The sequence below is a fragment of the Piliocolobus tephrosceles genome, chromosome 9 (genome assembly GCF_002776525.5).
Source record: "Piliocolobus tephrosceles isolate RC106 chromosome 9, ASM277652v3, whole genome shotgun sequence".
Classification (NCBI taxonomy): Eukaryota; Metazoa; Chordata; class Mammalia; order Primates; family Cercopithecidae; genus Piliocolobus; species Piliocolobus tephrosceles.
The window spans coordinates 18,451,225-18,477,945 of NC_045442.1; the positions used below are offsets into that span (position 1 = coordinate 18,451,225).

General features: G+C 32.6%; 1 protein-coding gene across 1 annotated transcript in view; it reads right to left on the reverse strand.

The window, feature by feature from the left end:
- Nucleotides 1–8,991: 8,991 nt before the first annotated feature.
- ATRNL1 (attractin like 1) overlaps nt 8,992–26,721 on the reverse strand; it is a 68,377-nt gene continuing 50,647 nt past the window's right edge. The window contains exons 6-8 of the mRNA XM_023206231.1: nt 20,071–20,245; nt 14,699–14,786; nt 8,992–9,324 (exon numbers count right to left, since the gene is read on the reverse strand). Of these exons, the coding sequence (XP_023061999.1) occupies nt 9,013–9,324; nt 14,699–14,786; nt 20,071–20,245 (575 nt within the window). The 3' untranslated portion in view covers nt 8,992–9,012. The remainder of the gene's footprint in view (nt 9,325–14,698; nt 14,787–20,070; nt 20,246–26,721) is intronic.

Consider the following 26,721-nt stretch of genomic DNA (forward strand, 5'->3'; position numbering starts at 1 on the left):
ATTTTATTATCTGTTCTGTCAGTTTTAATCCTCAGTATACCTAGAACAATAGTCATCAGCATTTATCATGGTTCAATGGTTCCTTTTAGTTGCTTTATCACATCATATTATAAGTAATTTACACAATAAAAAAGTGTCCGTCAAAAACTACCTTTTGCAGATTCCAAAAAGAATTTAAATACAGCAAACCTCTTTGTATTAAAGAAGTGTTGGGGCATATAAACATAATAAAAAATAAAACCATATTGTTCACTCATTGAATCTTTGAATTTGAAAAAATTCATTTAGGATATCATTTCCTGAAGATCCACAGTCTGAGATTTAAGTAAATGATCAATTACGCTATCACCAGAGTTCACAGTGTGCTATCTGTCTCTTTGCATTGCTATTTGTCTCTCTGCATTCATCTTCTTCTTTGTGTAATAACTGTGAAAGATCTTTCAACTTTTTACTAGTATGGGCAGAAAATGAAAAATTCTAAATTCTCAACTGTGTTCAACAAAAAATAAAAGTGGGCTACAATGATGGTACTTTGTCTTCTTGTATGCCTTCTTTAAAGGTAATAAAATACTTTGGGCACTACAATAATACAACTAAAGGATGACAGTTTTTTCACTGTGGCATCCATCTTTCTAAAAAGCTTCTGTTTTATTGTTAATTTTTAGCATAGTTGTAAAATAACTGATAAGCAATGAATTAGTTCCTAAAATGATAAATAGCAAAATGCTTCAGAACATAGAAAATAACAACATTTAAATTCTACAGTGTATCTTAGATTTTTAAAAGAATGCAACAGACCCCTCTGTTAATTACAGATAGAATATTTTATTCTGATTTTTTTAAAAGGTAAATGTTCTCTTTGTTCTTTGAAAGACTTCTAAGAAAAAACAAAATGTATAAAATAATAGTCTTCACAAATAGGTAGGCTTGCTCAGAAAACAAACTAAAAACTAAAATTGGGTCCAATAGACCTTGATGGAATATGAAGTGTTAAATGGCATCTTTTGATTACTATCTATTACATATGCAGCTGTCAATGTTCTTATCTCTGATTTCCCCTTTCCTCTCCCTTCTCTCATTTTTAACTGCATTGTTTCTACTTGGACAGAACGTGTAACATTTGCACACTTCGTTGTCTACCCATATTCCCACCTTTATTTTAGTCTCTAAATTTTAGCTCTAAAATTAAGTATGTGAAATGTTTTCCAACAATCTTTTACCTGAAGTGTTCCCATTTATCTGTTCATTAGATGAAGCTCATTCTCCAGGACAGGGATTGGAAAATTACAGCCCATTAACTCCACCAATTGCTTTTGTAAATCAGGTTTTATTGGACATAGTCACACTCACCCTTTTATGCAATTTATACTGTTTGTATACAGTTTCAATGGAAGAACTGAGTAGTGACAACAGAGTCAACAGAATTTAGTAGGGTACAAAGCCTAAATTACTTACTATCTGAACCTTTACCTAAAAACATCTGCACACGCACACCTCTACCCTAGTATATAAATTTCTCAGGTAAGGGCACACACATACAGTATTAACTGAGTTTTTCTATGTTCAAAATTATTTTTGATAGCCTTGACACCTGAGGTACAATTTGGCAAGACATAAAACCCTTCGTCTATACTTTCTTAAGTCTCTTGAAAATTTTGTTCCATGGTTGCTTTGATCTGTATGTTGCTTTTGAAAAATCTGATACCTGTCTAATCTCTTGCTTGTAAGATATTTCATCTTTCTGCTGGAAAATCCTAAAGATTCTTTTCTTCATCTCTTAAAATGTAATAGTTTATCAGGATATGTCTCAAAATGGCTACGGTGGGTATATTTTACCAGGTACCAAACCCAAAAGCTCAAAAGCAAGGAAATGGATAAATAAATTGTGGTAGAGTTATACAATGAATAAAATACTAAATATAAAGAAGTTAACTGCAGCAATATACAATGACATAGATGAATCTTGGTAATAATCGTGGTAAACAAAATCAAAGAAAGCCTGAGAAAATGGCATAAATATGACCTTTTTATAAAGGTCAAATACAAGCAAACCAGATGATATGTGCATGTATATGTAATAAAGCTATTTTTAAAAACAAATATACAATAAGAATTTCTGGATTTCAGAATAATGGAAAGTTGAAAACAAAAAATTCAACTTTTTTTTAAATGAACATGATTTTAAAGAGAAAACTGAAAGGAATACAGCAAATGGGCTTTTTAAAAAATAAATATCCTCCCATCAAATACACTTCGGGGGTATTTTGCTAGTAAGATACAATTACTTCTAGGTTGACAGCATAATAACAAAAAAAGTTGAGTCTGAGTTAGCATAATTCAAAAAGAAATTTAAAACAATATACAACAAAAATATTTTCTTTAATAAATAGGAAGACATACATAAATAAGGGTGCTGCATATTAAAAAATTAGAACAGCTACTTTTGAAAGATGATAAATATGTCAATCTTTAGCATTAAGAGAAAATAGTAGAAATGGAGTGAAGGACCTAATTCCGTGCTATTCTGAAATGTTTATACTTCTGCCAACATTTTTCTCCACTAATAAAGTGTGAAATCCTCTCACAAGACACTTCTTCCTCTCAGTTTCCAGAATAAGAACATATTAAGGATCATTTTGGTCAAAAGTTATATTTGAATCTCTAAAAAGTCAATAGTAGCTACCGTATCAGCCAGGTTTCTGACAGGAAATAAATAATGTGCTCAAAATAAAGTATCTAATAAAAGTATAAAGTATACTTTATATGATACTTATATTATAAAGTATCTAATGAAAGGCTATTTATAAAGGTATGACCAGGGCAATATCCTGAGACCTACCACAACAGGAAGCCTTTACCACCCATTGGCCTTAAAAAAGCAAGAGGAGGGAGTGTTTCCAGAATTCCTAGAGAATGGCTATATGAAGACACCTGACAGTTCAGCCTTCAATAGAGCAACACAACTAACCCAAGGTTATCCAGCAGGGAGAAAGTTGGTGGAATAAAATACCTCAACCCCACTCATCTCCTACCATCAGATCTACCATCACTGGCTCAGCCTACCTGGAAGCCAGAGGGCATGGAAACAGGATGGACAAAAATAAAAGGTGGATGTGGAGAGAAAAATGGATAACATCAAGCACAGCATGTTATGAGTCACCACTAGAAGGAGAATAATAATTATGTATAGTACACAATTTAAATAAGTTGGTTAATATACTAAAAACAAAGTCAAGAAACACAGATTCACACTTTTAAGGAAAGCATGCTGAAAACCCTATTTATTCATCCACAAATATTTATCAAGCATTTAATATATGGCCCTTTACTAGAAAGTATACACACAGGAGGTATGTTGCAGAATTCCTGCTCTAAAACTTCTTAGAAAAAGAATATAAATTTTTTTAGAAAAAAAAGAGTACCCATATAAAACAGCATATATGTAATTAATAAACAATGGAAATTTATTTCTAACAGTCCAGAAACTGGGAATTTCAAAATCAAGGTGCTGGCAGATTTGGTGTCTGCTGAGAGCTACGCTCTGCTTCAAGATGGTGCCTTGTTTGCTATGTCCTCCAGAGGGGAAGAATGCTGTGTCCTCACATGACGGAAGGATGGAAGGCAAAAAGGACCCAGCTAGCTCCCTCCAGCACTGTTTGTAAGGCACTAATCCATTCATGACAGCAGAGTCATCCTGACTTAATCACATCCCAAAAAGCCCCACCTCTTAATACTACCACACTGGGGATTAGGTTTCAACATGAATTTTGGAGGGGACATACTCAAACATGTCATATTCATTTAAAAACAAAAGGACACAGGAGCTTAGAGGAAAATAAAACAACTTCCAGAAAATGAAAAATGCAGGAAATAAAGCTGTGGATTAACAAGTCTTTTCATCACTATACAATTATGAAGGCCACTTCCACTCTGTGACAAACAAAAGCATGTGGAACCTTTACTGCAAGCTGATTCCTTCATTATAAATTTTCTGGATTTTTCCAATAATTTTGAACATAAATCTTGTTGTCACTGCCACACCTAAGCACTTGACAACCCAACATCACTTTTAGAAGCTGTACTCTAGGATGCTCTCACAAAAAAGTTCCCTTCCTTGGCCAGGCATGGTGGCTCATGCCTGTACTCCCAGCACTTTGGGAGGTCAAAGCAGGCACATCACTTCAGCTCAGGAGTTCGGGACAGGCATGGTGAAACCCCATCTCTACTAAAAATACAAAAATTAGCTGGGTGTAGTGGTGCATGCCTATAATCCCAACCACTCGGGAGGCTGAGGTAGGAGGATCACTTGAACCCAGGAGGCAGAGGCTGCAGTGAGCTGAGATCATGCCACTGCATTCCAGCCCCTGTGACAGAGTCAGACTCTGTCTCAAAAAAAAAAAAAAAAAAAAGGAAAAACACAAAAAACTAGTCTCTGTGGAGATAACAAGCATTTACTTTATAACTAAGATAATAAATCACCCCCTCCTTATATTCAAAGCAGCCCTACTTAATATAGGATCATTCCCTAAAGTAGCACTTTTCTATAGTGAACTTAATTATTCTGATAGCATCTTTAAACTACATTTACCCTTCCTTTTGTACTCTTTTCTTTGAAAGTACTATAGATTATCTTATGACACCACATACTTTCAACATGCAAGCAGCAAATTCAAAATGCATTAGGGATAAGTAAAGTAATATATTAATTTTTCTACTAAGAAATAATTTTACAAAAAATTTGTTGGGTTTTGCTTTGTACTTTGATAATTCACAGAATGTTAAACTGCTCATGGTTTATCTACTATTCTTATAAAACTCATCAATAATGTATTCTTCCCATTTTCATCTTACACTACATTCTTAAGTATGCCTGACAAGTAATACAGTTAGTAAGACAAAAATCAAGCCAAAAATACCCTACTGATAAATTTATTTAGACACAGTATTTTGGTTGTAGAATAAGCCAAAAGAAACTCAATATAAAAATATGTTTAGATTATCTAAAACAGAATTGGCATTCTATAATCAGATTATCCCAAATCAAACAAAAATCTACCAGCAGATGAATATATCAGCTAACAACCTATATCAATATTTATCACTAATAGTTGATCAGAATAAACCCATCGTGCTTTCCTGGCCACCCTCGGAAAGCATAACCACCATTACGTCTGATGGCTGAATGGGACGAACATTCAATAAAGGAAACTATGAAGCACATGAAATATATTCGGCAAACTGTGAATTATAAACTATATTCAGTAAGAATGACGTATAGTAATCAGGTGGCCTAGAGATTCCATTTTAATGGCCAACATTGAAGGTGGACCCATGTAGGTATAAGATTAGAGAGTATCTATATAAAGTCAAGATCCTTGAAGATATACATCCTCAATGAAAAAGTGAGTTTTTAAAAATATGCTCCGTGGAGGCAGACAGATAGCATCTATTTCAGCCTTGGTTCCACATAAACAAAACAACTGTTCCCCCTGGGAACTTTGGGCCATTTACTAGATATCACGCTACTTTGGGGCATGAATTTTCCCTATATATAATGTCCAAAAGAAAATTATTTGCCAAATTTTAATTTAAGTTGGATCAGGGTTGCTAGGGCCCTAGAAGCATACTTTCTCTCTCTTAAGAGCAGGTGTAGGCAAAGTAAGACCCAAAGGCTAAATCTAGCCCACCACCTGTTTTTGTAAATAAATTTTTATTGAACATAACCATGCCCATTTGTTTATGTATTGTCTATGGCAACTTTCATGCTACAAGGCAGAGTTAATTAGTTGTGACAGAGATTGTATGACCAATAAAGCCTAAGATATTTACTATCTGGTCCTTTATAGAAGCCTTTTGCTGACCCCTGTAAATAAATGTAGTACTTACTGTTTAATTTATTTATAATATAAAATAATATAATTATTATTATATCATCGTGCTTGAAACAAAACAAAAATAACTAAAACAGTGGAAAACAGTATCCTATAAATTGGAAGCTGATCAAAGAATAATAGTATTGCGTAACTTTAGACTAAGTTAAGTACTCATTTTAAAGTTTCAAAAGTCAAAACCTGTGTTTCAAGGACAAACATGGTGACAGTTTAGTTCTGAATCTCCCCCATCCTCCCTGGAAAAAGAAATAGAAAACAAAAGGAAAACACGGGGAAAGTGGATGAAGTGAAAGGAAAAGAAAATTACATTTCCAGAGAAATTATGAGGGTAAAAAAAAAAATTCCTCATAAAGTCCAGATTAGGTACGAATGTACAAACATCAAGTGCAACCAAAAGAGCTAAACAGAAGCAGCCACAAAATTGCTGAAAGGGAGATGAGAAACAAGTAGCATAGAGGAAACTAATGGAAGCAGATCTCAAAACTTACCATACCCATCCCACAAAAAAATAAAACAAAGTAAGGGGAAGGGGAGCCCTAAACATGTGAAGAGGTATAATTAAAAACAAACCAACAAAAAAGGCAAGAATGACTTTTAAAAATATAAGACATGCACAGAAAATTTACAAAAAAAAGGAATCACAAAGCAAAATTCAACTCTCTCGTATGCAAGAAATGCATTTCTTTTAAAAGTGATTCTAAAACACTAAACAATCATAACCATAAAGGGATGAGCAAAGCTATACTAGGAAAAGACTGACCAAAAAAACAAAACAATGGCAATATTAATAATGGATGAGGTAGAATTCAGGTCAAGAAAACATTAAACAACAAATCATTATAATATTAAGTAATACAATTTACAATAAACATATAACAGTTATTAATATCTGTAATAGCAACTTCTATAAAACATAAATTCCAGAATATATAAGGAGAAATAGGAAAAATAGACTAACACTTTAAAATTTTACTTCAACTTTCACAGCAAGATAGATCAAGAACAAAAAATACTAAGTCAGTAATAGAAGGCCTAACAATATAATCACTAAAGTCAATATTATAAATAAACAATATCAAACTCCATACCTTGATATTATTGGATTTATCTTCTTCTCAAGTGCCTATCAAATCTTTATGAAAACTGAGCCACAAAGAAAATTTCATAAAATTTTAAAAGTAGAAATAATACCAACAACATTTCCTGAGCACTATAAAACCAAAAATTAATAGCAAAATCAGAAAATTGTCTTTCTACATAGAACATCTGTTAACTGATTCAAAAGTTGGAATAACTCAGCCACACGTCTGCCTCAACATTATCATGAGTTTGTTATGACAATAATGTATGTAAGCAAGCGTATTCAACGTAGCATTGCTTACTAACCATTACCCTCCAACGTGTTCCCATCAATAGCCATTATCCTCTGATTACTTCTATTTTCTCAGTAAAATAAGAACTAAGGTCATCAATTGAGAGTGATGATAGAGAAGGAAGTGTCTGAAACTTGAGGAGAGAGGAAAAGGTATGAAATAGTCATCCAGGAGAGCTGGGAGAGAGACTATGCTAGACTGGCAAAAGTTTCAGATGTCATTAAGGACCAACTTGACATGAGTAATTATAAACTTACAGCTAAGTAAGTATCAGACATCATTTTTTTTAAAAAAACTTGAGAATGGTAAGTACGAAATTTTAAGCTGGGTAGGTTTAGAAGTATGGGTAGGGTTAGAAGTACGGATAAAAAAGGTAGGGTTAGAAATATGGACAAAAAAGAGTGAGAGAGTGGAAAAACTGATAGTCTCAACAGACTAAAGGCTCTGGTAAGGTCAAAGAATTGTCAGAGTGTGTGCACTAGAAATAGTAAGCTGGAGAGATCAGTGGTACTTGAAAAGTAAGATATTTCAAATGGAAATTATGGACTCATTGTACTGGAATAACAAGGTCTAGAACGTAACAATGGAGAGAGTGACTCAAGGAGGATGGAAAACAAAATCTTTGGTAGACCAGGAAATTGAAAGGCCAGGTAGGAGAAGTACTTAAGTGCATATTTACAACATTAAAAATATCTGCCTTATGTATTCTGGACACAGTGACAATAAACCAGAAGCTAAATTCCTCAAGAAATAAAACACAGCCATCTGAGAGCAAAAGATGAGTGCAGGAAGGTGAAGTAACAGGTGTTATATTCTGATGATGTAAGAGTCAAAACCAGGCAATTTAAAGGAGGAGGAATTGAGAATAGAGTGAAAATGGCAATAAGAAGAAAAGGGGATATGTAACCCACCTTCAACCCAGCTGTACTGAGAATATGTAAACAAAAACAGCCATCACTTGAAAGAACTGCAAGGGAAACAGTGGAATATTTTGAAGGGGAGTCTCGGTCAGGAAACGAGTTTTCTCATTAAGTCTGCACAAGGACTCTAAATAGTTGTATATATAGTTGTCCATACATAAAAGAGCCAAGAATTTGAGTTCATAATACTGGCCAGAGCCAGAAAAGAATTATTTTCTTGAATCTGAATAACCACCATGGGGTATATATTTGTAAACAAACTAAAAACAATAAAAAAGGTTACCACTGTTTTAAAACATGTTATAAATAATTCAAAAAAATGAAGTACCAGAAAAACAAAAAGGAGTAAAGGTATAATACAGAAACTCACATGCAGATTGCCCTAGTCACCTTCACCTTCACGTAACAGATAATAATCTCTTGTGGAAGCCAGCAGACTATCCTTGAGAAGCTGACTTTAAAGAAGTAATACATACATAAAGATATAGCAGTAAGATTAGAAATAGAATGCTAAAAATGAAAAATCCTGAAATCATGCAATGCATAGTAAAGAGATTGGGATAGTTTCACTGCTTGGTTCATAAATAAAATCCAAAGAAATAGCACCACCTACTGGAATTTTACATATTTTTTTAAAAATTCACAAATCTTAGAAAATGAGGCTATTATGTAATATTTCCCCTCATTTGGTTAGAAAGGTAACCTTAAACATTAAAGAACAAAATCTAACATAATCAAAAAAGTTTATATTAAAAATTACCAATTCTCAGCTTATAATTTCAATCTCAAATAACTCACCATTTTGACTAAATTAATATGAAGATTTTATTAAAGAGAAAAACATTCCCAATCAATAAAGAAATTACAATTTTTAAGTAACTCACAGATATGGTATTCCTGTATGCTGCTTGTATAACCATATATTGCAGAATATCCAAATATTATGATCATGACAACATCTCTACTATCCAACTCCATAATATGTGCTGAATGTCCCTCCACAGCATACTGCTGACCATGTCCAAGAACAGTAGGAGTTTTTGTACTCCATGACTGACTATGTATGTTAAAAACCCATAATTCATCTGTGACATTGCCATCATTTGTTTCAATTCTGCCTCCATACATAAAGATGTTTTCCTGTAAATTAAAATACATATATTAATAGACAAAATAATGTTACATCTTAACACATATTAATTAAAAATAAAGGTTAAATTTACATAAAATTTTAGTAATTGCTCACAACATGCATAAGGCATTGTTCTTATTTGTAAAAAGTAATAAGAACACATGAATAACGACAACTAATGCTTTTATACACAAAAAGGGGGGAAGAGCAAAGCTTTCAAAAAGCTACTTTAAAATATATTTTTTAACTATTACATTATATACTCAATTAAGTATACTTTTAATTATCATACAGGAAGAGAACAGTAAACTACTGCTTTAAGAATGGAAAACACAATAAGCTAATCAAGAACTTAAAATTTATGGGTGAGATAGTCCTATAACAAAGAATAATGTACTCCTCCCATATAACTGAAGAGTAACAAACTAAGTTGCTGATTAATGTTACTCATAGTCTTTTCAATATTTGAATCATCTGAGTCCCCAGCGGTTACGTTTGAATTTTACCATCTCCTTGTACTGCTTTGTGCTATTCTCAGTTATGCACTGTTTTCATCAAGTGCTCTTCACCAAAAAGGCATATCACACTTGTGCATCACATGGAGTACACCTCTGTTACCATTTCTAATGGCTATGGACAGACACCACGTGCCTTCAGTTCACCTTTGGTAAATCCTTGTAGAACTTTTAAATTATACAAATTATTTCAAATGTATATGATGGAAATAAATGGTACATAAATGATGTAAATTATCATTATTTCAACAAATTAGAAATAGAAAAAAAATTTTCCAACCTGACAAAAGATATTTAAGGAAACCCACAGCTAACATTATACCTAACAGTGAAAGACTAGATACATTTCCCTAAGGTCAGGAACAAGACAAGCATGCCTGCTTTTGCCACTTATATTCAACTTTATACTGGATGTTCCAGCTAGAGCAAAAACTAAATAAAGACATCCAGCTTGGAAAGAAGAAGTAAAATATTTCTATTTGCAGATGATCTGATCACACATAGAAAAGTCCTTAAAAATTAAAAAAAAAAAAACACTTAGAGTTAATAAATGAATCAGCAATATTACAGAACATAAGATCAATGTACAAAAAGTAAATTGCATTTCCATACACTTGCAATGAACAATCCAAAAGTGAAATTGGGAAAATAATTACACTGACAACAGTATCCAAAAGAATAAAATATTTATGAATAAATTTAATAAAAGAAGTCCAAAACTTATACTCTGAAAATTACAAAACTACTGTTTAAATACATTTTTAAAAGATATAAATAAATGAAAAGACATCCCATGTTTAGGGTCTGAAGACTTAACATTGTTAAGATAATACTCTCCAAATTGATCTCAGATTCAACACAATCCCTATCAAAATCTCAGCTGGCTTCTTTGTAGAAACTGACAAATTGATTCCAAAATTCATAGGAAATTGCAAGGGATGCAGAACATCAGAACATTCTTGTAAAAGAACAAAACTGGAGTACTCACACTTCTCAAAAACTTACTGCAAAGCAAAAGTAATCAAGATAGGCTGGGCATGGTGGCTCACGACTATAATCCCAGCACTTTGAAAGTCTGAGACGAGTGGATCACTTGAGGTCAGGAGTTCAAAACCAGCCTGGCCAACATTGTGAAACCCTATCTCTACTAAAACCATAAAAAAATTAGCTGGGCATGGTGGCAGGCACCTATAATCCCAGCTACTCAGGAGGCTGAGGCAGGATAATCGCTTGAACCCAGGAGGCGGAGGTTGCAGTAAGCCAAGATCACACCACTACACTCCAGCCTGGGTGATAGAGCAAGACTCTGTCTCAAAAAAAAAAAAAAAAAAAGTAATCAAGACAGAGTGATACTGGGATAAATCAATGGAATAGAAGTGAGAGTCCAGAAATAAACCCACACATCTAAGGCCAATTGATTTTTGACACGAGTACCAAGACTATTCAAAGATAAAAAAACAGGTCTTGTGAACAAATGGTGCTAGAACTGGATAGTCAGATGCAAAAAAAAAAAAAAATTAACTTGTACCCTTACTGCATACCACATACAAAACTTAACTCAAAATAGGTCAAACAACTAAATGCAAGAATCAAAGCTATAAAACTCTTAAAAGAAAAAAAATTGGGTTAAGTCTTTATGACCTGAGATTTGGCAGTGAATTATTAAATGTGACACCAAAACACAAGCAATAAAAGGAAAAAAAGCTAAATTGGACTTTATCAAAATAAAGTCCAATTTTTTGTGTTTAAAGAGATAACATCAAGAAAGTGAAAACAGCACATGAAATGGGTGAAAATATTTGCAAATTATATACCTGATAATGGCTTGCATCTAGAACATATAAAGAATTCTTACAACTCAATAATTAAAAGACAACCTAATTTTAAAATGAGCAAAGGACTTGAATAGACATTTCTCCAAAGACAATATACAAATGGCCAAAAAGCACACAAAAAGATGCCCAACATCATTAGTTAACAGGGAAATACAAATCAAAACCACAATGAGATAACACCTCACCCCACTAGGATGGCAATAATCAAAAAAGAAGATACTATTAAGTGTTGGCAAGGATGTACAGAAATAGAAACCTTCATATATGGCTGGTGGGAATGTAAAATGATGCAGCAACTTTGGGAAACATTCTGTCAGTTCTTCAAAAAGTTAATTTGACCCAGTAAGTCCACCCCTATGTATATACCCAAAAGAAATGAAAACATATGTCCAGACAAAATCTTACACAGAAATGTTGTTAGTAGCATTATTCATAATAGCCAAAAGGTGGAAACAACTCAAATGTCCCCAACCAATAAATAAACCTGTTATATATCCATACAATGTAGTATTATTTAGCCATAAAAAGGAATGAAGAAGTATTGATACATTCTACAACATGGATAAACCTTGAAATTATGCTAAGTGAAATATGGTAATCATAAAATATATAGTATATGACTTCATTTATATGAAATGTCCAAGCATAGACCAATATATAGAGAAAGAAAGTAGCTTTGTGACTGCTTAAGGCTAGGGAAGATAAGGAAGTCTGGGGTGATACCTAAAGGGTACAAAGTTTCTTTGTGAAGTGGTGAAAATATTCTAAAAGTGATTACACAACTCTGCAATCTTACACAAATATGCAACAAATGGTTGCACAACTCTGAATATACTAAAAACCACTGAATTGTACACTTTAAATGAGTGAATTGTATAGTATATCAATTATATCTCAGTAAAGAGAAATAAAGAAAAAATAAAACAGGACAAAAAATGTATGTGTATGTTTTCATACGTAGAAATATTTTTATTTTACTTTTACAACACACAAATGCGTGGATAAACAGGTGGTAGTTTGTTCTTTATACTGCTCCCATGCTTTCCAATTTTTTTTACAACAGCACAGGAAACATATAAATTCATATTTAGACGGCCTAGCCAAAGGCCACAAAATACATGAATTTTTATTGATTCAAAATGAAAACCAATTAATGTCCTGTCATTTTAATCTGCTAGATTTATGAATCCCACAAATACATAAAAATAACTAATGTCAATACAATCCCTGTCAAAACCCCAACACTTCTGCAGGAATCGAAAACTCAACCCTAAAATTCATATAGACTTTCAAGGGGCCCTGAATAGCCAAAACAATCTTGAAAAATAAAAACAAAGTAGGAAGTATTACACTTCTTAACTTCAAAACTTATTAAAAAGCTACAGTAATCAAAATAGTATGGTACTAGCATAAAGACAGACATATAGATCAATAGAATAAAATAGAGAGTCCAGAACAAAAAAAAAAAAACCCTCATATATATGGTCAAATGACTTTCAGCTAGGATGCCAAGACCATTTAATGGGAAAAAGGCAGTTTTTTTAAAACAAATGGCGTTGGGGAAACTGGCTATCCACATGCAAAGGAATGAAAATGGACCCTTACATCAGACACAATTAACTCAAAATGCAACAAAAACCTAAACCTAAGAACTAAAACTTTAAAATTCTTAAGCAAAAATATAGAGGAAAAGCTTCATGACATTGGATCTAGCAATGATTTCTTGTATATGACACAAAAGCATAGGTAACAAAAGAAAAAATAGATAAATTAAACTATATCAAAATTAAAAATTTTGTGCATCAGAGGACACTCTCAACAAAGTGAAAAGACAGCCCATAAAGGGGGAAAATATCTGGAAATCATATTCTCATATAGTGTTAATACCATAATATATAAAGAGCTCCTCCAACTCAACAACCAAACAAAACAACCCAATTCAAAACTGACAAAAGACCTGAATAGACATTTTTCCAAAGAGGATATACAAATAGCCAATAAGCACTTGAAAACATGTTTAACATCATTAATCGTTAGAGAAATGCAAATCAAAATCACAGTGAGATGTTCATTAGGTCGATTATCAAAAAAACAAAAACAGAAAATAACAAGTGTTGACAAGGCTGTGGACAAACTGGAACCCCTGTGCACTACTGGTGGAAATTTAAGATGATGCAGTCATAGTGAAACACACTATGGCAGTGCTAAAAAAAAAAAAATTAAACATAGAATTACCATATGATTTAGAAATTCCACTTCTGGGTATACACCAAAAAAAATGAAAACAGAGACTCAGATAGTTGTACACACATGTTCATAGAAACATTATTCACAATGGCCAAAAGATGGAAGCTATCTAAGTGTCCATCAACAGATGGATAGATAAACAAAATGTGGTATATACACATAATGGAATATTTATTCAGCTTTAAAAGGAAGGGCATTCTGACACATGATACAACATGGATGATCCTTGAAGATAGTGTGCTAAGGGAAACAAATCAGTCATAAAAGGACAAATAATGTACAATCCCATTTACATGAGGTACCTAGAGCAGTTAAATTCACAGAGACAGAAAAGTAGATGGGTCGTTTCAAGAGGATAAGGGAAGAGGGGAATGAGAAGTTATTGCTTCAGTTTTGCAAGATGAAGTGTTCTGAAGATAATGGTGGCCATGGTTACACAACAATGTCAATGTACTTAATGCCACTGAACTCTATACTTAAAAATAGTTAAAATGGTAAATTTTATGTTACATGTATTTCGCCATAATTTTTTAAGTGATTGACTAGGCATAAAGTAATAGACAAAAACTCAATCTTCATTTCTTTACATGTCATGTGGGGGATTGTTCTAAAATCTATTCTTTTACTAAAAGCATAAGAGTATGTGGTACCTCAAGTTATTATGACCCATATAATCTATTGTTCTCATTAAATGTTTGAAATAAATCTGAGATTTAGTATTTTTTACCCTGTAGTAAACTATCAAAAACAAAATCTGATTAAAATTTAAAAAGCAGGAGCCATACCTGATATAAAGCAAGAGAGTGTCCGTATCTCTGGAGAGGTCCCCTTGATAGAGTTCCTACATTCCATATACTGCTTTCTAAATTGTAACTAAAAGCAAGAAAAGAAAATAACTTCATAAGCTAAGATTCATTTTTGTTTTTTTAATTTTCACATGCTTTTTATTCACTTGTGTCCAAGTACTCATTAAATTCAAAGAGTTACAACTAACAGATTCATAATTTATGTGCCATATTAGAAATTTTTAATAAAGACTCATTCAAGATATACCTACACTAAATTAGGATTCAATCTTCTAAATGTATAATATACATTAACTTGACTAGGATATTTATTACTGGAATTAATCATCCAACTGCCTTTAATAATTTCAATCAATTAAGCTAAACAATAGTGAACTGACTGTATTTTTTAGTTTTTTTTCTTAAAGCCAGGTTTCCTTCTTGGAAACAGCTGAAAATTCTCTCCATTTGTTTTAGGTATTTATTTTTATTCCTTTTTTTTTTTAGTTGGCCTGATACTTATAAAAATTTTTTAATGATAAATTTAAGTTGGACATATATGGTATACATGATATTTTGATATATGTATAGAATGTGTAATGATCAAATCAGGGTAATTAGAATATCTATTACCTTAAACATTTATCTCTTCTTTGTGTTGCGAGCATAACATTTCTTCTCTTCTAGCTATTTTGAAATACATAATAAATTGTTAACTATAATTTCCCTACTTTACTATCTAATACTAGAAGTTATTCCTTCTATCTAATTGCTTTTTGGTACTCATTAACCAACTTCTCTTTGTCTCCTTCTCCCCACTTCCCTTCTCATGCTGTGGTAACCACTATTCTACTCTCCACCTATATGAAATCAACTTTTACAGCTCTGACATTTGAGTGAAGACACGCAATATTTGTCTCTCTGTTCCTGGTTTATTTCACTTAAAATGACTTCCAGTTCCATCCATATTGCTGCAAATACAAGATTTCATTTGGAGGGGGCTAAATAATATTCCACTGTGTATATATACCACATTTTCTTTATCAATTTATCAGTTGATGGACACATGTTGATTCCATATTATGGCTATTGTAAATAGTGCTGCAATAAACATGAGAGTGCAGATATCACTTTGATATACTGATTTACTTTCTTTTGGCTACATATCTAGCAGTGGGTTTGCTGGATCATACAGTAATTCTATTTTCAGTTTGAGGAACCTCTGCACTGTTTACCATAATGACTGTGCTAATTTACATACCCACACACTTATCTTAGCATTATATAAATTAACCAATAAGCATCTATTTCCTATGCACAAATATAGCTTGTTTACTGATTTTTTTAAGATTGCATAAAATGAATTTGGTAGTATAGAAGCTTCCATAAAAATAAGTTACGGTTGGATTATGTAACATAAAAAGAAAATTGGTATTTTTTCCTACTGGTGTAATACATATGAATTCAAAGTCCCAAACCATGAATCTCAAATGCTTATATTCTATGCTCAAATCTCCTCCATTTGCTAAAATATACAAAAGGAAGCATCCAGCCAAGAAATAGGGGCCTGTTTTAAGTTAAGAAGCTTGCTATCAAATGTTATCTCCCCACTTCTCTTTCTTCCTTCAATGAATTAGGAAAGGCAAGGAATTGTCCAAGTGCCCCTTCACCAGAAAGGTAAAGGTTACCCAATTTGTCTGCAGCATTGTTTATTTCCTACCTTGGAGTTGTAAAATAAATGTGTATGATACAAATGAGGAAATATAATCAGAACACAACTTCCACAGATTCACACTAGTCCACCCATCTACCAGTATCTGCAGCCAACACACTGCCTTCCAAGTTATCATAAATTAGGGCTGTACAAACTATTTCTGTAAAGGGCCAGACAGCAAATATTTTAGGCTTTGTGGGCCACAATGGTCTCACATATTCTTCATTTTTTCATAGCCCATTAAAAGTACAAAATTCAGGCCAGGCATGGTAGCTCACACCTCAAATCGCAGCACTTTGGGAAGCCAAAGCGGGAGGATCACTTGAGCACTGGAGTTAGAGACTAGCCAGGGCAATATAGCGAGACCCCGCCTCTACAAAAAAATTTAAAAATCAGCCAGGCATGATGGCGCGTGCCTGTAATCCCAGCTACTCAGCAGGCTGAGGTGGGAGGATCACCTGAGCCCAGGAGGTCAAGGCTACAGTGAGCCATGATCACGCCACTGCACTCCAGTCTGGGTGACAGAGCAAGACTCTGTCTCAAATAAAAGAAAAAAAAGCAAAAACTAAAAATGCTAAGAAAAAATTCTTAGCTTCCAGGCCCTGAGCCCCTACTCTGCAGTTTGATGAGCCCAAGAATAGCAAGTGATTCTTCTTCCTTGAGCACGAGATCTCTTTCCCACATCACCATGTTTTGTCTTACTAGATCTTTGCCATCGGCACACAAACATGGTGTTACAAACCATTAATAATAAAAGAAAAAACTCTTGACCACACTCTCCCTTAAGCTACTCTCCCATTTCTTTATTACCTCCATCCCCACCCCACTTTCCATTCTGTCTGAAACTAACTCTAGACATGGTTTTAACCCCACCACTCCAGTAAAACTGCTTTTGTTAAGGTCAATTTCCTCATGCTAAATCCATGACCAGTTTTCAGTCTTCATTTTCCTTGACCTGGATAATCGTCAGCATTTGACATTATTAATTATTCCTTAATCCTCACATACTGTCTTTCCTTGCCTTTGAAGATACTGTACTCCAGGTTTTCCTATCTCACCAGTCATTCTTTTTCAGTCTCCTTTGATGGCTTCCCCTGTTCTCTACAACCTCTTAGTGATGTGGTGCCTCAGGCTCAGTTCCTGGTCCTTTTCTCTACCTAGAATGCATTCCCTTGATAATTTAATCTTAACCCAAATCCTGTTTCTACTCTTCCTCCTAATCCCCAGTATATCATCAATAAACAGCCATGGTAACACTTTTAAAGTATGGATCAACACATGCTCAAAACCCTCCCACGACTCCCAAAAGATGTACAACATCCTACATGATCTGTATCTCTCCTCTGTTATCACTCTAATTTAATGTATCCCTCTCATATATTCCATGCAAATTGCATGGGCCTAATTGTCGTTCCTCAAACAACTCAAGGAGTTCCTATCTTAAGTCTTTGATCTGGCTCTTTTCTGTGCCTACAAATAACTGCAATCCCATGATCTCCTTCAAGTTTTTGCTCAGTTCTCACCTTTGTTATGAAGCCTACCTTAACTATTACATTGATAATTGCAACTCCCTCTTCTTTGGCACTCCTGCTTTACCTACCCCTACTATTCTATCTATATCTATCCATTCATCCATCCCATCTATGTCTCTATATGTATATATGTTCATAGCTATAAATTATTTTGGTAATTATTTTTTTTTTTGGTCATTGCCAGCCTTTCCTCACTAACTTTACAAAAACAGGGGCATTTATTATATCCAATGATATATCCCAAGCATCAAGCACGTAGTGTTTTCAAAAGTTTGCTATCCTCATGAATACATGTTAATTTTCATTAATGTTAATGTATATATATTCTGTAAAAGTCTTTCTAATTTAATAGATACTAACACAGACCTTTTATATTTAGTGAACAATTTGTCTTAAAATGTAACATTTCCACCCCAATTAAATTCCACTATAGAAGATGATTAAATCAAGTTATGACTGATCCTATCACTTCTGAAAGCTGTTATCCTTACCTACAATTGAACTACATTCAGAATGATGAAAAGTATTCTCTAAACTGTGAAAACAGCAACACAATTATTCTACTCTGATACCTCATTTGTTTATATAAACAAATCTATATAAACACTGCAACCAAAATACCCAGATTTCAGACCAAAAAAAAAGTTGGCTTAAATAGTTTATCTGGTTCCAATGGAAAATATACAAATTTAAAAGAATATCAAATAATATTCATCATTTAATTTTCAATATGCTACTCATCTTGCAAAGAACACAAACTTAAAATTTACAAACTTCCTTGTTGACAATTTTGCTCTTTGTCTTCACAAACTCAGCTTTGGAAATATCACAATTTAATTCAAAGTTCAACTCTACTTTCATAGACTTTTCATTTTCTTTAAACATGGTTAATTTCCTTTTAATTTTTACATTTAAATATCATTATTTCTTCAGGTTTTTATCTTAACAATTCATTTTAATCCCACCAACTCTCTTTCAATTCTTCCTTCTGTATTTTATTCTTCATATGTTAAAAAATTCTAATTCGTCACTTAAACACTTACATAAAACTCCCTCCTTCTCTCCAGAATTTATTCGATTTTCTAATTTAATTCCAGTCACATTCAATCATAGTTTTAAAGCAATCTCCTCTTAGAGAATTTCTGAAATGTTCCTAATTACAAGGGTTAATATATTCAGTGGTTAGGGTTGGCAGATAAAATACAAGATACCCAGTTAAATTTGAATTCCGATAAACAATAAACAATTTTTTTGTTAAAGCATGACTCGTGCAAAATTTGTAAAAAACAAAAACACACATACAGCAAAAGGGCCTTCTTATACTAAAAATGTACTTGTTTTTTTATCTGAAATTCAAGTTTAACTGGGTATCCTGTATATTTATCTACTAAATCTGGCAGTCCTATTGGGTATACACCATTACGGTATACTGTCCAGGGCAAGTTTTGATTGTTTGCTGCCCAAGCTATTCGTTGTTACATAATACGAACACTACCCCTGGAAAGAACATTAAACATCAAATGATTCTCCCTATTACCTTTTTTATTCTATTACTAAACAGTTCATAAAAAATAATCATTAGCTGAAAAGAAATCAGATAAAGCTGCCATCTATATGATTCCCCTTATCCAATCATGCAGAGAACAATCTGTTGAGCCAACAGTAAATCAATCATCTCTCTCATAATACCAGAACTGTTATCCCAGTGAAAGCTGGTAAAGTACATACAAAGTAAAAGTTCAGGTAAATTAAAATTTACAGAACAAATTGAGAAGATTTTTTTATATGTGATTATACTTCATTTAAAAAAAAGATGGCATGATTCATTTTATCCATTATAGGCAAGGCCTGCCTGTATTTGAAGTTAATACTTTCTTACTCAGAATTTATTAAAAGCACTCTAGAGAGGTAATAACGTTTCTATATGAAGCAAACTTCTATGTACAAAGACAAATCTTTAGCTATGGACATATTGAGTTCATATATTCACAAATCAGTCTCATTAGCAAATAGATACTACCACAAAAATAACCGCTTTTACACTTGGACAACAACTTTTTTAAAAAAGACATTTTGGATAAAAATCCAGCTTAAAAAATAGCAAGAATCTGAAAATAAATACTTACTTTAGGACCATTTGAAAAGAACTGTAGTTAAAAGTATATCCACCAATCACCCACATAAATTTCCCATGTAAAACTGCTTTATGTGAAGCCCGACCTACAGAAGGACTGAAGGGTTTAACATTTGGCAGAATCCAGTAAGACTCAGTAGAGGGAACATTCAAAGAACAATCAGGACCTATTAAAAAAAATCAAACAACACACTAGATTAAACGAAGCCCTCAGATTATAGAAATACAATATATGGATTAAGAGAATTTAAGAATTCAATGTTTATCATATTAACAAATATAACATATATATAACAAACTATCTGAAATATAATTTACAAGAGTAATACAGCAAATGTAATGCTTGGAGGCAAAAAAAGTCATATACTCACAATCGGACTTGGATGTTCAAATAAATTTCACAATTTTAAAGAATTATTTAAATAATATAAAATGTCAGATTGACTTTAGCATGCTATAAGAGTATTAAAATAGAAAACAGTGTACTCAAATATCAGTTCTGTCAGGCAAGTATGTTTACCTCTTTCATCATCAAGCCTCCATCTACAGAAATGGATATGATAATCTACTACCAAGGGTTATAATAAATATTTATTTTTTTAAAATAGTGGAAGTAAAAGCATTTAAAAATTAAAGTTTAAAAATTATTAACTATTAAACAAATATAAACACACCGATTAAATTTTTCCTAGCATTATTAAGAACAGTCAAAGTCTGCTTCAGTAGAGAGTCCTCAAAAAGAAAAATATATTATCCACCATAAAATAAAAATTATGCATGAGATAAAAATTATTAAATTAGTGCAGAATAATTTCAAATCCTATGAAATTGAAAACACAGCCTTTTTCCTATCCATATTCATGATGTTACTTATAAGTCTTGGCTTCCTCATCAGTGTTTCTCAAACATAATGGAAGGAATCCTCCTAAAAGGAATATATTTTCATCAAACTTTAGGGCTCACAAATTATTTTAATCGTGATGAAACTAAAAAATTCTCAAATACTAGACATAAACTCCTATGGTTAAATTTCTTTTATAAGCACAAAACCAACATACATTTATAAATTATATATAAGCAAATTTATAAAACTAATATTTACTGAATACGATAAATGATACTGTTTTGCTTAAAGTAAATAATGGGTCCCAAGTTAAAAATGATACTAATTCTCACAGCGCCTTTTTTACATCATTTTAGCACACCTATGTTATTCTGACAACATAACTCTCCCACCATTTTTCTTCAACCCACTTTTTACAAATCTTTTAAATTCATATACTATGGCATATAATCATTTACCCTTCACTTGTCACAAAAGTATTAGTACACTTCAGTTGTATTGTTTTTAGCCTACAATAATTAAAGGGATACTTAATCCCAACTTTAAACCATCAACACAACTTCTGGCATTACAATACAGTGGCAGTACTCAATTATGAGATCAGACAGTGAATCTTCAATTTGCTTATATCAAAAGTTTTAGATTATCATTTAATAACAAAATTTTAAAACTCCCAAGCAGAGTCTGATTTAAGAAATGTTGGCCCATAAAGTTTTCATTTCTTCATTTGTTCACTCACCCAGGTATTAGTTGATTCATCTTCAAGATTTTTTTCAATGCTTACATTGTATGGATCTGCATTTTTCAGGTACAAACTAGGAAGTATCTCAGATTATCTCTTTGATAATGATAATATTTTAAATCAGCTATAGAAAACTATTATTTCTGAGTAAGAAAAGACTATGAACTATTCCTTAGTAATTAGAGATATTAAAGGAACTTTTTTAATTTAACTACTGTAACTTAGAAATCATTTAATGGTTTTATTAAAACACAGCCATGTTCATTCAGTTAAGTATTGTCTATGGCTGCTTTAGCAGAGCTGAGTGGCTGCAACAGAGCCATGTAACTTGCAAAGTAAAAAATATTTACTACCTGGCCTTTTACAGAAAAGTTTGCCAACCTATAATTTAACTGAAAAGACATGAAATCATATAGAAATTATATATAATGCATCTATTGGTATAAATTTTGTATCTATTTTCATAAAAGGAAATATAGTTTTATTTTAACATGTAAGTCAGTTATACCAAAGCAAATAGAGTAAAATGTGAATAGGTGAATCTGGGAAAGGGCATTCAGATAGTCTTTGTACTATTCTGATTCTTGTATAATAACTTTTCTAAAACTTTAAAATTATTTCTAAATAAAACATTAAAAACAGGCCACCACCCAAAGGCACAGAGTTGAAAGCAGTCAAGTAATATATGGGTATCACTTGGAAAAGAGTCTGATAGAGAACGATGGCATGAAAAAATCTTGAAAATTGGGTATATTTTTAAATCACCAATATATTTATCAAACCTGCATTAAAGCAAAATACTGCAGAGCAAGTTTCCAGTAGGCTGAATAAAGGTATCCAGGTCTTAATCACCTGAAGCTTTGGATTTTACCTTATATGGCAAAAGGAATTTTACAGATGTATTAAATTAAGGATTTTGAAATTTGGGAGAGATTATCATGGATTATCTAAATTCGCTCTAAATATAATTACAGGTGTCCTTATAAGAGACGGAGATTTGACTGCAGAAGGAAGCAATGTGACTATCAAAGCAAGATGCTGTACTCCTGGATTTGAAGATAGAGGAAGAGGCAAGAAGACAAAGAATGCAGGGAATGCAGTTCCAGGAGCTGGGGAAAAAAATCAAAGAAACAGAGAATCTCCTTTACCTTCCAAAGGAGGTACAACCCTGCTAAGACCTTTATTTTGGCCCGGTGAAACTGATTTCCGATTTGTGACCTCCAGAATGGTAAGGGATTAACAAATCTGTTTTGTTTTAAGATACCAAATTTGTGATAATTTGTTACAGCATCTGTAAAATACCAACACTAATAATTAAATTTATTTAATTTAACAAAATATTGCTATTTAATACAGAAAATAAGCTTCTAATGATTTCAATTCTGTACTCTAAAATACTAAATTTTCCACACAAAAAAAGAAAATAATCAAAATTCTTCCTATCTTTACTACTAGTAAATTTTATGTAACTTGTGGAAACTACTAAAAAAATGGTCTGTAGCCCAATCTATATGTTGTCGTTATTTTACTCTAAATTAATCAGTTTATAAATAGAACGATGAGATTTATAAATATAACTCAAACATTTAAAAAAATTAAATGTCTTAATTTGAAGCTTTCTGTATTCTATAACCAAAATGACTTAAAATGTAAATTAATAAACTGAATATTAACTTAAAACACAAACAACCACACGAAGACTTCCCCAGCCATTAAATATCTAATACTAATATCTACACTTAAGGCCATCTAAGCAAGACTCCTCTTCTTTTAATTTTATTTCTGCTACTGAACAATTATACACATTTATGGTCTACATGTGATATTTTGATACAAGTATACAATGTGTAATGATCAAAACAAGGTAATTAGGATATCTATTGCCTCAAACACACTTGTGCTGTAAACATTCCAAATATTCTAGCTATGAAATATATAATAAATTATTAACTATAGTCACCCCACTGTGTTATTGAACACTAGAATGTATTCCCTCTGTCTGACTATATTTTTGTGCCCATTAACCAACCTCTTGTCATCCCTCTCTCCCCAAAACTTTCCCAGCCTCTGGTAACCATCATTCTACTCTATCTTCATGACATCAACTTTTTTAGCTCCCACACATGAATAAGAACATGCCATATGTGCAAGACTCTTTTTTTATAAAAATATATCCATGAAAAACCTTCTACTACTTCATACTTTATATGCAACATCTTCCCATAACTCTCTCTGCATTACTTTTCTCAATCAATATAGCAACTTCTCAAGATAGTATATCTCAGCTATTTTTTAAAGGGTGTAATAAACAAATTCACCTCATAGTGCATTTTCATAAAGAATCTTCTCCACAGGTTATGTATAGTTTTAAAAAACCAAAGAGTATAAATGAATTTCCAACACTATAACTTTAAGCGTTAGTGTCGGACTGCTGAGAGATTTTGAAGGGAAAAAGCTACTACATAATCAGACAGAGTAGAATTGTACTCTGAAATATCCCAAATGTATATGTCCAACCCCACCATCTCTCATGAATTCAAACTACTACTTGCCATTTCCACTTGGATATCCATAGAGGGTCATCTCAAACTTTACATATGTCGAACTAAAACCTTGATCGTTTCCTCCCAAACCGATTCCTTCACTAGTGTTTGCCATTTGAGTAAACGGCACTTCTATCCATCCACCTGCTCAGGGCAAAAATTTTGGTGCCATTCTTAAGTTGCCTCTTTCTCCAACACCCCATACAAGCAACCCACAAACAGACTGAATATTAATTAGGTATGCAGGGATTACAATCTTTCCACATGTTAATGTATAAATGTTTCAATGATTGTTGGTAAGTAGATGTACCTCAGCAACCCAAGTATCAGCCTTGCTGTCCCAGTTCCCGACTCCTCACTTGAGATGATTCAGACTTCCCTACAATAGATAACTAGAGGGGTAATGTCTGGCACAACACGGCTCATCAAGATCTTACTCTAGTCCAATGGCCACAATCCATTTTGATTGATGTCTGGTCTGTACCTTACTAATTATAAGCATTTTTAAATTCTAGCACCCCACCATATCCCAACCACTGATCCCTTTCTCTACAACTACCATTTCAGTCCAAGTCCAGTCTCACCTGGACTACTGCAATAGACTACAAACTGGTCTTCTTATTTCCATTCTTATCCCTTTCCTATAACATTCAACTATCCAGAATGCAACCAGAATGATTAAAAACATAATTCTACTCCTATCATTCCCCTACTAATAATCCTTCAGTGACTTCCCATCATATTAAAATACAATGAAAAGTACTTAACATAGTCAACAATTACTACATGATTAGCCTCAGTATACACTTACAGAATCAATCAATGGATGGATGGATGAATGAAAAGCACCTTAAGCTGTAAAGGAGTAACATCATGAGCTATGCAGTCAAATCTAGCTTTCCTACTTACTAGCTGTGAAACCTTGGACAAAGTTATTTAATTTCTCTAAGCTTCAGTTTAATTGTGGAACTTCCACCTAGAATATACAATTTTTCTAAAGATAAAATGAGATTCTATGTAAAATGCTTAATATGTAATACTATAATAAATGCTTCATAACAGTAACCTTATCGTTATTATTAAGACAACCTTCTCATTTTATATACAAAGAAATTAAGTATAATTAAGTCCCATATATAAATAGTAACCTTGATTGTAAACAAATTAAACCTTCCACTTAAAAGACACAGACTGGCTGAATGGATTTTTAAAAAAGAAAAACAAAGAAAAACATGATCCAACTGCAAGAAACTTGTATAGCCTTTAACGATGTATAGAGGCTGAAAATAAAGGGATAGAAAAAAAATCCATTAAAACAGAAACTAGAAACGAGCAAGAGTAACTCTACTTAGAGAAAACAGGTGTTAAGCCAAAAACGATAAGGAGAGACAAAGAAGGTCATTTTATAATGATAGAGGGATCAATTCAGCAAAAGGATATAACAATTCTAAACAAATACATAGCCATCACTGGAGCACTTACACATATAATGTAAATATTATTAAATTTAAAGGGAGAAATTAATAACTTTAAAGGTAGAAATTTAAAGGGAGAAATTGGCCCTGGGCCAGTCTTTGGGTCTCAGGGGTGACAGTGGGAGTCTAAGAGTGCCTGTCTTGGGCTCCCTGGCACCGTTTCTTGGCACCAGTGTTATCTGATCCAATAAAATAACAGTTGGGGGCTTCAACACCCTACTCTCAGCATTAGACAGATCATCTAGACAGAAAAAGAAATATTGGATTTAAACTGCACATTAGACCAATGGACCTAGCACACATTTATAGAACATTTCAATCAACAGCTACAAAATACACATTCTTCTCATCAGTCATAAAATGTTCTCCAGGATAGACTATAGATTTGGAAACAAAAGGAAACTCAAAAAAAATTTAAAAGTCAAAATCATGCCTTGTGAAACCACAATAAAATAAAACTAGAAATCAATGAAAAGAACTTTGGAAACTGTACAAATACATGCAAATTTAAAAACATGTTCCTAAATGATCAAAGGATTAAAGAATAAAGAGAAAATAAAAAAAATTTTTGAAACACATGAAAATCAAAAACTAAAAGCTATGGGATACAGCAAAAGCAATGCTAAAAAGGAAGTTTACAGCACTAAGTACCCATGTCAAAAAAGCAGAAAGGTTTAAAATCAACTAATGGTGCACCTCAAAGAACTAGAAAAGTAAGAATAAACCAAACCCAGAATTACTAGAAGATAAATAATAAAGATCAAAGCAGAACTAAATGAAATAGAGGCAGAAAAAAAAATACAAAGGATCAACATGAAAAGATGGGTTTTTAAAAACATAAACAAAACCAATAAACCACTTCCTAGATTAAGCAATAACAACAAAAAAATTGAGAAAACCGAAATCAACAAAATCGGAAATGAAAAAGGACACATTACAACTGATACCACAGAAATACAAAAGATTATCAAAGACTATTATAAATAACTATACACTAACAAATTGGAAAACACAGAGAAAATCCACAAATTCCTAGACA